General features: G+C 40.4%; 2 protein-coding genes across 11 annotated transcripts in view; both read right to left on the reverse strand.

Moving 5' to 3' along the window:
* CDC14A (cell division cycle 14A) overlaps window positions 1-4079 on the reverse strand; it is a 64365-nt gene extending 60286 nt beyond the window's left edge. The window contains exons 1-2 of one of the 4 annotated variants that reach the window (XM_026067327.1): window positions 3956-4079; window positions 1492-1582 (exon numbers count right to left, since the gene is read on the reverse strand). Coding sequence is in view for 1 of the 4 variants with exons in the window: in XM_026067326.1 (XP_025923111.1) it covers window positions 261-366 (106 nt within the window). In the remaining 3 variants the exon portion in view is untranslated. The other 3 variants (XM_026067328.1, XM_026067326.1, XM_026067329.1) reach the window with 3 other exon arrangements.
* Window positions 4080-4521: 442 nt separating this feature from the next.
* EXTL2 (exostosin like glycosyltransferase 2) lies at window positions 4522-12599 on the reverse strand. 7 transcript variants are annotated; one of them, XR_003253753.1, is made up of 6 exons: window positions 12187-12438; window positions 10946-11018; window positions 9251-9678; window positions 8586-8789; window positions 7736-7806; window positions 7073-7094 (listed from the first exon to the last, which is right to left on the reverse strand). XR_003253753.1 is itself a non-coding variant. In XM_026067334.1 (5 exons), exons 2-5 carry the CDS (start codon window positions 10948-10950, stop codon window positions 5509-5511), a joined length of 594 nt encoding a protein of 197 aa, XP_025923119.1. In that variant the 5' UTR covers window positions 10951-11018; window positions 12187-12426; the 3' UTR covers window positions 4522-5508. The 7 variants fall into 7 exon arrangements, 4 of the variants coding, with proteins under 4 accessions (XP_025923119.1, XP_025923117.1, XP_025923116.1 ...); XR_003253754.1 differs by having other exon boundaries at window positions 8586-8684; window positions 12187-12432; XR_003253755.1 differs by having other exon boundaries at window positions 8586-8674; window positions 12187-12431.
* Window positions 12600-12769: the final 170 nt, after the last annotated feature.

The raw sequence follows: 12769 nt of genomic DNA on the forward strand, positions 1-12769 counted from the left end.
TGCCGGCCCCGTTTCTTACCGGAAAAGAGAGGAGGAAGCAGCTACTCAGGCGTTCCCCACACGAGCACAGGGGCAGGCGGCTTGCGGAAACCGCAAGGCAGAGGGGGTCAAAGCAGAACGGGTGCGAGGAAGGCACGCAACAGAGCCGGGGAGGGAGAGCGGAAAGGAGCCCGCGCCGCTGAGGAAGGCTGCGGCGAGCCGGACCCCGCAGCCGGGTGGCCCGGCCGGGGCACCGGGAGGGCTCCCCGGCAGCCTCTCACCTTTCACGAACTCGGAGGCTCCCCCCAGCACCTCGGAGGCGCCTGGCGCCGGCTCCATCTTAAAGAAGGCGCGGAGCGGCGAGGCGCGGGGCGGCTCCGAACTCATGGTGCCGGCGGGGCCGCGGCGCGCTCGGCCGGGAGCCGCCCCTTTAGGGCATGCCCGCAGCGGCCGCCCGCCGGGAGCCGCGCTGCTGCGAGTGCCGCGGCCGCATGGGAACAGCGGCGGAGACGGCASGCAGCTCCGGGACGCGGCGGGCGGGCGCAGGGACTTGGACCCCACCCCGCCCCCAGCCAGGAGACGCCCCCGGACACTTAAAGAGGCAGCGGGCGGTTACCAGGCGCCCCGCGACGCTCCGGCAACCACGTTACCACGGCTTTGTTACACCCGGCCCGCGGCCGCGGCGCGCCGCCCCCTGCCCTGCCCTGCCCTGCCCTGCCCTCCTCTCCTCGCCCCGGCTCCGCCCTCCGCCTCGCCGCAGGGCAGCCCGCCCGCGCCCTGGCCCGCCGGGCAGCGGCTCTGCGCCCGGCACAGCTCCGCCCGCCGCCGCTTCGCTTTCTCACCGCCCGCTCCTCGGAGCGCGGCCCGGGCAGCGCCTCCCACCCGCTCCCCGGGACTGCCCGTTGCAGCATGTCCCTGTGGAGACGCGGGAGCTCCTGAGGTGGCAGCAGCCGGCGCTGGACCGGAGCTAGTACCTCAGCAACGCAGGTCCCGCTCGGGAGGGAGGCGAGCACGCCACGCAGGCGAGGCGCGGAGGCCACCTCGCGGGAGGGAGGGAGRAGGGAAGTGCGTACCGAGCCCTCTCCTCCCTCCCCAGCCTGGAAGTGGTTACTCGCGGGGGGTCCCGGGCCGGGTGGCTCCGCTCCACCGTGTGGCGTGATGGACAAATCGCCCCGCCAATCCAAAGCTGCCTCTCCACCCCGCTAGCCAATGAGCGAGCAGTGCCGGGGGGGGAGGCGGCTGCTGCTGGGCAGCTGCGCCCGGGTTGCGGCGCCCACCCGCTGCTGCCCCGCGTCCAACGGTCACTCGCACCCCCTTCCCCCCCCTCCCCGGTCCAGGGTTTCTGCCAACTGCTGCGCTCCCTTAAGGCAGGAGGGATTTTGTTTCTCCCCGTGAATATTGTCTCCTGGGGAGAACTGAAGGGGAAACAAATCGTCAAGGAAGAAACTCGTGAAAGAAAGGGACGACAGTCATCCTGGTCGCAAATGCAGCCCTCCTCCACCCGATCCTCACCGGCGCGCCGCAGCGGCTCTCCTCAGCCCTCTCCTCTCGGTACCCGTCAGGCGCTGGAGACAGCGTAGTAGTTTATACGCACTCATCTACTCTGTTAATCATAAACAAAAGCAACAAAGTATGAATCTTAAATGCTAAAAAAGCAGGAAAATATGTAAGTTTTTAAGTACTTACATAACAAACATTGCCATGGTTAATACTGTGTTATAGTACAGTAACATTCTTTTAGCCAGCACGACACTCTCCCTAATGCGTTGGTTTACGCTATGGGCTCTCTTAGAAAAGTTATCCAGTGATGAAACTTTCACATATACTCGAAGGCTGTGATAACACTACACCAAATTACTTGTAGGTTGTTGTTTTAAAAAGTAAGGTTGATTTCTGGTGGTTGGAAAAGCAATTAACCTATTGCCAAAGAGATACAAGCATTAAAAGTGTTAGATAGAAATACCTTTCTCCCCCCCCCCTTAAGAAAGAATTAGTGCCACATAAAGCAGATTGTTCCATTTTCATAACTGAACAAGCAAAAGGTAACAGACAAGAGGTACTGTGTTGAGAAGAAAAAGGATGCTATTCTTTCCCAAAGGAAAAAAAGCAAACAAACCCTGAAACACCTTAAAAAGTCATGGTGACAGAAAATAATATGCATCTGTGAGGTCCACGTTATTATCACCATGTTTTCATAACATGAACCTACCCTGACTACAAATTCACATTATTACAGTGTGCCTGCTGGTGAGGTTTTAAGTAAAACACTCAGAATCTTTATTAGTCAAGTGTCATAAGTACAAGATAACCCTGAAAGCCTTACAAGTACACTTATGCTGAAGCACTACAGAAATGTAATTCTCATGCATTTGTGTTTTTAAATGCTTATTTTTTGTTTTTGGCATTGGTTTCAATAATTGTTTCCACATTCTTATGTTTTTCTCTTTTCTTCTTTTTTTCATAGCTCCAGAACTAATATTCCTAAACATCTCTCTCTTTGGGTCTGGTCCTATGAACTTAGGTAAGGACTCTCACTCTCAGTAGTAAGTACTATTCCATGTAAGATGATTGCAAGATTGAGTCTTCTGTAATAGTAAATTAAATAAGGGTTGTTGGAGGCTATTTTATTTTCATGGAAATCAGTGTGTTTATCTTTTTTCCTGCGTTGTGCTACACTGTTTTCACTTGTATTCAACTCTTAATTAAATAAAATACTCCATTCTTATTTACAAGCAACATCTTGAAGTAGAAATTCTCTAAATTCAGGGCTGACATATCCTGTATAAAAGTAGGTATCAATGTATTCTTTACAGAACCTTAGCTTCTTAACACTTTTTTTTTTTTTACTCAAATTTTCATTACAGGCCAATGTTACACAAATTTGTAAGTACACTTGAGTGGAGTTTGTATGAGCATATGTATAGCTTTAACTAAGGTATCTTGGGCAACAGAAGCAAAGACAGAGCAGTACAGCAGGCTAGCTACCCAGCACCTAGAATCCCTAGATACATACACTTAAAGCCTGTGCTTTGTAAATCTATCTAGTGAGATGCATCTAGGAGGCAAACATGACTAGAAACTGAAGCCCCACTGTCAACTGTTGTTTGTAGATTGCTTATATACCTTTGACAACATTATAAATACTTTTAGTTGCCCATTAGTTCTTATTAGTGGCAATTAGAGCCTTTGTAAGCACAGAAAATAACCTTTCTCTTCTTCCCCGTATAAACATCTACTGAATAATCCCCATGCTTTATCAGTTCTAGTATTGTTTTTTATAGCTTTTAGTATGATTGATCTAGCAAAATTCACTTTATAAAATGCTAGCTTTAACAATGCTATTTTCACTTCATACTACTTTGTTATTACAATGAATTCTAATTAGTTTTTAACATTTTTGGTTATATCAAATATCTAGGCTACAGTGACATCTTGTGGCTTTTTAACTTTAGTTTTTAACTTTAGTCTTTTTTTAACTTCAGTCTTGTAGTCCTGTTGCATCATTTTAAGACTATATCCTTTTTAATAGTTACAACTTTCTGAAACCAACTTTTTGTTAAACTTTACAAATTGGGTTGAATAAACAATAAAAAGGATTTTAAAGTATGATTTTAGATATTTTTTGAATCCTGTATGTTGGATGAACACTGATTCCTATAGAACATTCAGAGCGTATGATGAATCTGTTTAGATATCAAGCTATTTCTAAACGACATCTAGATAATCTCTTAGAACAAATCATCATGTGCATATTATTTTGTTAAAAATATAAATGAAATTCTCATTAATGGAGTCCATTAAAGGATCTTGAGGCATTTTTATAACCATCAAGGGATAATTCCTAATTTAATTTTCTATAGTGAAATAAGTAATAGCTCAATTTTGAAGTTGGGGAAAATAAAACAGATTCTAATAATGCTGTTTTTCTACTGTTGCTGTCAAAAAGGTGTGTCTAAATTAGCGTTAAAGAACCTACCCAGTAGTCCAGTCTTTTTGTATTGGTGGTCTGCATCTGACATTAAAATATCCCTTAAAAATGTGTATTTTACATGTTGCCTAAGACAACTTTTTATTCAGCTCCCAACTGGAACCTGTTATCCTGCAAAATGAGTACAAATGTGTTATGTATAAGAAGTTACTGACCTTAAACAATCAACTAACCAACCAAATAACCCCCCCACACACAACTCTTCCCCCCCACACCACAAAAACAGGGAAAAAAAACAAAACGCTTTTGATTTCTAAACACAATGAGTTGAGTTAGGGCTAGAATTACAGTCTGACCTTTGCATTTTCTTTGATATCCAAGCATAACGGCTCAAGGCTGTGTTTTTTGATGGGTTTTGCCCCCTCCCCCTCCCCCTCCCCCGGTGTGTGTGTGGGCCTCACCTAACTTTAAGTGAACATACATGCCAACAAGTACCTGTGTTTTTTAAAAAATGAGATCTTAGTGCTGCTCATGTGTATGCAAATTGTGAACATACTTTAGACATCTAACACTGGAAAACTGGGTCAATAATCTGAGAATAAATACATAACAAATCTGTTTATGTATTTTATTTGACAATGGTACAAATTAAGTTTACCAGTATAATAAAAACTTGTTCTATTAATTCCTTGACTGATACAGAAAAGCAATGTCCCTTCCCCCCCCCCCCAAAGAAAACCCACGCCAAACAAACAACCCAGTACTAAGATTCAGCTGAGATGACAATTCATTTCACATTTTAAAAGCAGGTAAACAACATCTGTGAGTCTTCACAATTTTAGTTGATACTGCACAGAACAGAAACTACAGAAGACCAATAAGCAAGTGAAAGGCAATAAGCTACCATTAGGAAATCTGCATTTCTGAAAAGACTGTAGATCTATTTGTATACTACTTATCATTACACCACGATAATTAAAATCTACTTTTCACTATTACAACAAAATTAAGCAGGTTTTACACTGCCATGTTAAGATTTTGACCCTTAAATCTTACAAAAGTACTAGGAAGACTTCACTGAATGTAAAACAAATCCTCTAATACTGAAAGAACAGGGCAAAATACCCCCTCCCCCTACCAACTCAAAGACCCTACAGCCGGAATCAGCCCAGCTGTAAAGAACTTGTTACATTTTTCAAATAATTTTTTTCAGCTAGCCTATTATAAAAAAATGATATACCATTTGTGTACTAGAAAAACTGTTATTGATCGCCCATGAATTCCTTTGCACTGGTATTGAGAATCGATTAAAAGCTGATGCTGACATCTACTTGAGATGCCAGATTTGATTCCACTCTGTGATCCAACAAAATCACTGCCTTTGGTTCATTTCCTCCACACCATAAAACAAGTTCTGTAACTGCAATGAAAATGGGTTTTGTCCCATCTGCCTTAATACAACATTTTCAGACTACACAGAGTCCCAATCTAACAAAAGCTATTAATGATAGCTCTGTTTCTTGCAACAGATAAGGTCAGAGACTGATAATAGTCAGGCCCTGTCAAGTATCACTGTACCTTAAAATACCTTTTATAATGCTTTACCCATTCATTGCACGACATTTTAATTCCGTTGTCATAGCCACCAAAAGCAGAGATGAAAGGAACCAAAAAGTGAAGTGAATATTCCACTGAAAGAGAAGTTAAAAAAAATAGTAGACCTATAATATTACAAAATATACACTCTGGAATAAATGTAAAACGGCTTGTTCCTATTTGGAGTTGTAAATAAGACATTTTTAAAACTGAGGATTTTGGGGGACACATTTTGTAACAACGTACATGCAAAATATCAAAACAAAACTAAATACTAAAGGGAGTATTAATAAGCAATATGGCACCTGTTTCTTTTGGCTGCATACGTAAGAATCATATTTCATGTATTCATTTTTCTTACATTGCCATCAGCTAAGTTTTACCTTTCAGTTGATTAGCATTGTTTCAGCAACTCCAGAAAAAGAAGCTGTTATCAGAGAGATCACTATCCACTATCTTAGCAATAGCACATGTTGTAGGCATTGGTTTTAGGAGTGAGATTAAGATGTGGTACTCTTCCTCTGGCTTGCTTTCATATCAGCTTCAGGAATATCTCAGAATACAGAATAATAGCTTATATACAAACTTCAAAGGGGTTTTGTACAGGAGTCTAGAAGCCTAGCCAACAGCTTACTGTAGCGCTTCTATAGTTTTGTGGGGAACTGTGGAGGGAGGAGAGGAGGGGAAAAAGAAGGAGATGTCTCAACATGCGACTATCAAAAATATGCCTAGACATCATTTGACTAGATACATATATTACAAAATAAAAAAAATATAAGAAAGATGAATCAAAACTCCTACTGAAGTGTAGGAGTGCATTTTTGTGTGCACGTTTCTGAAGAGCTGGCCTGTAATAACTGTAAATAGCTTCTCAGGTTTTTAAGGAAAGGATGATTTTATTACACCTAAACATTAGCATACAGTCTTTAGTTACAGAATTAGTAAGGAAGGAAAAAATACATAAAAAGCCATATGGAAAAAATTCAGAGGCTATAAATATGGATGACCAAGATGCAGTAATCTATACTTTACTCATCTCCTTGCACTTAGTACAATTCACTGAATATTGTTTAACATCTGCCCTCTTAAACAGATTAGTTTACATTTTATTTTTGTGGTTGGCATAATTAGGAAAGCCAAACTGAGAAATCATGATATTAGAATATTTTAAGGGCATGCCATCGTAAATATTAACCAGTTTGTTTACACAATAAGATCTCTGTAACAAATGCTCTGCTCGGTGCCACATTCCAGAATAGCCACTGTTAGTGTCTTTTTCTAAATTTCTTAAATCAACAGGCTTCACAAACACTCCTGAAGACTTTCCAGTATGCTTTGCCACTAGAAAATTCATGGCAATATCATCACAATTTTGAGTTTCATCTATTAAGGCATAGACAGCTTCTGGCTGTTTTTGAAAGTCCTCTAGATATCCACTGTGGAAAAACGCTGCACCAATAAGAACCATAGAATACTGATCTCCATTTCCAAAGCCAGGGTTCTGCAATTCAAAGCTGCCATAAGTGTATACACCCAAAGGAGTAGAAATGTGCTTTCTAGGAACAAATCCCACTATCTGCTCTGGAAATTGCTGAAAGAAAAAAAAATATATCAAAATACATCTTAAATAGTTTCATGAGAGAGACTTCTGCTTTTTTTTTTTTTTTTAAAAAGTGACAGAAGCACAAAGTTATCGCTAAGAAAGACACTGCCAGCCTATGCTCCTTTGATCTGCCTAAATGTTGCACTTAAATACAGGTTTACAAAACTGACACAATAATGCTTCATTCCACTTCATATAGTGCCAAGAAACATCTACCCAAAATTTGCAGCTGCAAATTTGGTACTCAAAAGTCTACAGACAATCTTTATTAGGTAAATAGAGAGAGAGAAAAAAAATTTTTTGTTTTGCAGCCTACTAATCAATTTAAATACATTCAATAGTCAACAACTTCAGTGTTCATGTGTAAGAATTTGAAAATTTGAACAATCTGAAAGTTACAGACTACAGGTATAACTACCACTGAAGAAAACTTTTGCAATTTCTACTATTTAATGCTTCAAGCTTTTTAATATCTAACTTTACAACTAGAACAACAATGGTAATACAGTTCAATACCAACATTATGATACTACATTACTTTTTATAATGATAAGCATACATCTCAACTATAATCTGCTCATCCTGCCTTCTAAGGTAAAAAAAAAAAAAAAAAAAAAAAAAAAAATTACCTGCCAAACAGAGAAGGCAAAAGCAAGGTCATGGGCACTGACTAGTGTATCATCATCCATCATTAAAACAGCTGAAGGAAGGAAAAAAAATAAACTTGTCAAAAGGTTAAATACATGAGTCCATTATGCAGTAAAACATTTGACAAGCTAGCTGGGAAAGTTCTATAACCATTAGGCTGAACTGCAGAACTGAATCATAGTTCCTTGAAAGTAGACTGAAAAAACATACTTTGATATCAAAGTTAAAGCAAGGTTTCAGCTTTGTGATAACTGGAACCAAATGCAAATTTTAGATTACTTGCCATGCTATAACAAAACTCATCTCAGCAACTTCAGATCGTGTGTAGTATAGCTTGGCAACTCTGTGTTGGAAGACTGGGGGGGATGTCTGGCAAAGAAACTTAAGATTCCACTAATTTTAAGACAGCCTACAATCCAAATTGCTATCTGATTCTTTTTATTATAGTTCTATTTTACAGAACGTTAGAAACCTTGCTTTAGTATTTGAGATTAAGGAATTTCCAGTATCAGATCTTACCCATCTCCTCACTATTTGCAAGTTCTAAATAAGCAAGCTTAATAAATTACACAGGCAACATTCAATATAATTAAATACAGCAGAAAGAATCTTTGCCTTAGATTTTAGGCAAAAGACTGTCAGGAAGGGGAGAAGGGAAGATATTCTTAGATCAGAATTCCAGGTATGTTAAGAATTTTAAGTTTACGGTCAGCATAATCGTATTAAGAGCAACAAAACATTTTGAGAGTTGAAGTTTCCAGTGTCTTCCTAGAAGTCATGGGTTGAGTAGCATGGCATGTTAGGAAGAGGGCAGTGAAACAGAAGAATTACCTTTACTAATCATGAGTAAGGCCAAGTCTGTAATGCAACATACGGGTTTTGTTCACTTGAAATAAACAGGACTTATTGTTGTGCTTCTCCTGGAAAGAGCTTAGGAAGAATATTTAGATGTACAGCCCAAAGACTGAGGAAAATACTCTTGACAGGATGCATGATTTGAGTTAGAAAGCCAAACACCTGGAGAAGGGAGTTTCTCTGAAAAGCAGGACATTCTTGTGAACTTTGTGTGGAAGTTCGCGGACTAAATCAAATCTTTACCAGTTGGCTTAAGTCCAAATTAAGGCAGAGACTGGACAAATACATTGAGTTTTAATTTCAGTTCACACCACAAAGGGAAGAGACGCTGAACTACCTGGGTTTGCCTAAGAGCAGCCACAGCTGCAAAGGCCCAGGAAATGTATTCAACATCCCTCTTTTTTTCCATACCCTTTATTGACAGGCTCTAGTCTGCTGCTGGGTGGTATGCAGTTATGGTCCGTTACCATAACATAATTTTCTTCTATATTACCCATATATATTTTTTAAGTTGAATATCAGTTGGGCCCCTTGAACCCACTTATCTATGGATTCTTCCATAATATAACTCAAACCATCTTTCTTTTAGTACACAGATTTTAATTGTGAAAATATTAGTAGTAATATGAGCTGCTCATTACCTTTTGTTTCCAGCTCAGGGAAATTCTGGAGTCTGTTCCTCATACGATTTACCGTTTGAACTTTAAAGACCACAGGGACAGGATGAGGTCCCAGGGAATTCCACATTTCCTCTGGTATCTTCTCACCAACATTGTTCCAAACAACAATTACCTTGTGCAGATGGGGAATAGCTTGATAATGATTTAAAAGTTTTAGCAGTAAGTCAGTTCTATTGTATGTCTGCATAATAAGAGTAAATGAATCCAAGGCAGACTGACTCTGGGTTTTTGGTTCCCTTCTCAAATTGGGCATTTTGTCATCTTTGATATTGGGAAGCAAAGCTGTTAAAGCACCTGCTACAAGAAGTAAGACAATGATCACCACAGAAGTGAAGCGAAGTAGGCGGATTCCCATAACTCTTCCTGGAAGCTTACAGAAGTGAAAATACCTTAAAAACAGGAGAGGAAAAACTATTGGTCCCATGTATACATATCTCCCTTACTCAAAACTCCCACAGTATTAAGCAGACTTTTAAGTAAATAAATGAGTGAATAAATAAGGAGGATTTTAGGACTTGGGCCAATTACTTTCAACTATCAAGACAGATACTTCTGGTACGCAATTTCTAATATTCATTTGATTTTCACTTCCAGAATTATTTTTGTTTAACTTTGAATTTCACTGTTCTGTGAAAATGAATCTAGAGTTCTTCTTTAAATCTAGATTGTATATCATCTCTTTCCATTTTCTCAATACTGCATTTTTAACTAAACATTTACATACCTCACCAAACCCATCCAGCTGAAATTAGAAAACAAACTTTGTACAGAGCTTAACTTCAGTATTTTCAGCATTGCAGAACTCCACCTTAGCTGGGAAACACAAGGGAGAGAAGGTACCTCCCTCCTCAAGAGCTCTGGCAGAAAAGAGGAAGTAAAATGCTCCTACTCTTTTCCAATGCTCAGGCCCCATATACAGAAGGAACAATCTCAGTCACTGGTTTGCTGGACATTTTGTCAACAATTTTTGTATCTGCTCGATGATGGCTATTGAATGTGGAAAATATTATCCCGATCACATTAACTGATGCTGTAACACAGGTGGAGCAAAAGAAACATGCCGCATGGAGTAATGTATGAATGCAGCAACAACAGTATCAGAGCTGGTCTGCTAACTCTAGAACTCAGCAAAAACTGGAAATGTCAGAGGCTAGGTGCTGTCAGTCGACTTGGGGGCAGCCTTAGCGTAAGGCAGGGGTTTCTGGATCCTCACAGTTTTGGGACTGAATAGGAGCTCTCACAAAGGTAGTGCTGACAGCCATGCCTCTTCTAGGTAGCATTACCAGTTCTTCAGAACTTTATAAATTGTGAACTTAGCAGGATCCAGCAGCCATTGCACAGCATAGTTTTCTCCTCAAATGATGTCACGTGCATTCGTTCTTCACTGTTACTCCCGATAGGTATGAATCAGATACAAGATCAAAATTCTAAGCTTACTCATCTACAAATATTATTCATGCCACTCCATTAGTGCTTTTTAGGATTTCAATAGGAAATTCTGCTTAATTTAAGTGATCCAGGTCAGCCTCATCAATTAAAATTCCTGAGCAGTCTTTGAAGTTTTTCATGACAGTTTTGATTATTCTTTTCACAGTGCATATACCATGCTTGAAAATATGAATATAAATTATTTTAGTCTAAAAGGCCTCAACTTACCTCATTGTTGCCAAGTACGATAGTTTTTCCTCGCCTTGTTTTACAAGAGGGCAGTTGTCTGTGATATTTTAATCTGTTGGAAATCAAAGGGACTTTATTACTGAAGATCAACAGTTATCAAACATGGTACCCAACATCCTTTTACAAGTAAACATTCTTCTCAGTCACTGACGGACATACACATTTGTGGCAATTATCCAGTCCTTTTTCCTCTGCCCCATTGAATAATTGTCTCTGCCTTTTAATGAACTCTCCAGAAACAGGTTGTTAAAGCAGTTTGTTAAAAGTTAAAAAAAAAAAAAAAGAGAGAGAAAAAGCACAACATATTTCTCTTCTTGTTAAATTGTTGTTTTGTATTATTGTAATGCTTATGTGTTCCTTCCTTAGGGTCAACTACTGAGATAAAGTAGGTCTCCAGAATCTCAATCCAGTGCCCTATTCACTAGGCACCACTAAAACACATATTTGACTACCAGAGCCAAGCAAGTAGTCTCAATAACAATTCCTTTCTTTTCTGGCTTATCCCCTTCAAACTCTCTATCCACCAAGTTTACCAACTCCATTAGAGCTTTTGGAAAAATCAAAACACCGTGTCTTATCTTGTCTGTCAACAAGGCAAAAGGAATGGAAATAACAGTGTAAGCACAAAAAGTAAGGATGCACAAGGTGCAAGATAGAAAGCTAAGAAACCTAGGTTTGTTAAGTTTCCTAGGGTGTGGTAGGGATTTTTGTTTTTTAAAACTAGTTGAAGAAAGGGAATATTTATTTTTGATTTAAGAATGGACCTATGAAAATGTAAAGAATAAGAACTTGAATTTAATAATTGAATCTACATCAAATTTCATAAGAGCAATTTGTTTTAGTTATATAAACTTTGTGCTTAAAAATACAGAATTTCCAATTTGTGTGTATACCAATTATGTATCAATATGAATATGTCCATACATGCAGAACTTCACAAGGTTAAGTTCCAGTTTTACCACTGACTTAATGTGTGGTACTGGGGAAGTTACTGAAGCTACTTCCAGCAGTTGATCACCAGTTTTGGTTCCTTCATTGTATAGGTGTACAAACTGAGTCACTGTCACGCCTCACTTCTAAAAAAGAGCGGCAGCTATTCAGCACTTCTCAGACCCAGCACATCTCCATCACAACCTGATACAGCCCAAATCATGTGCTTTTAAGAAGGTGAGCCTTAGATTTTCTTCCCCCATTTGCAAACTACATATGAGGATACTTACCAACATCATTGTGATATGTAAATTTTTAAATTACACCGAAGATGAAAATATAAATGCTGTTTATTGTGGTAATTAAACATCCTGGCTTTCCATACGTTCTTGTGCTTACTTAATTGTATACAATGGGCTGTAACAATGAATAAGGATGATATTATTATACAGTCTCTATTTAAAATGAACCCCTACATAAAATGTTTAGAATCAGCAGCGTGGCACTTTCTAGTAAAAATGTGCTGATCGGTTTAGCCAATTAAGTAATGAAATTGCAATATAAGAGTGACCTCTTAAAAAAATTCTCCAGAGACCCCCTGTAGAGAATACCTCTTTAAAGAAAGCTGACGAGAATGAAAACTAAAAGTCAAAACACAGTATTTTAATCCCGGCTCTAAGAAAGGCATTTCTCCGCAGGGAGCACCTCTCCCGCCTGCCCCTTCGCGGACGGCGCCTCCCGTTTCATAACCGTTACGTGCTGCCCCCTAACACAGCGGCCGCCCCCGCCCGGACTCCCGGCGCAGCCCCGCCGCTCCCGTCGCGATCACTGCCCCGGCCCGGCCCGGCCCGGCCCGGCCCGGCCCGCTCACCC

This window comes from Apteryx rowi, unplaced genomic scaffold (genome assembly GCF_003343035.1).
Source record: "Apteryx rowi isolate R43461 unplaced genomic scaffold, aptRow1 scaffold_258, whole genome shotgun sequence".
Classification (NCBI taxonomy): domain Eukaryota; kingdom Metazoa; phylum Chordata; class Aves; order Apterygiformes; family Apterygidae; genus Apteryx; species Apteryx rowi.

What these genes read in the sequence shown, in the direction of transcription:
- EXTL2 (XM_026067331.1), bottom strand. An exon ending in CCCTGAGCTGGAAACAAAAG is followed by an intron (nt 7,807 to 9,250) that starts GTAATGAGCAGC and finishes TCCTTCCTTCAG; the next exon opens with CTGTTTTAATGATGGATGAT. An exon ending in TTGCCTTCTCTGTTTGGCAG is followed by an intron (nt 7,095 to 7,735) that starts GTAATTTTTTTT and finishes TTTTTCTTTCAG; the next exon opens with CAATTTCCAGAGCAGATAGT.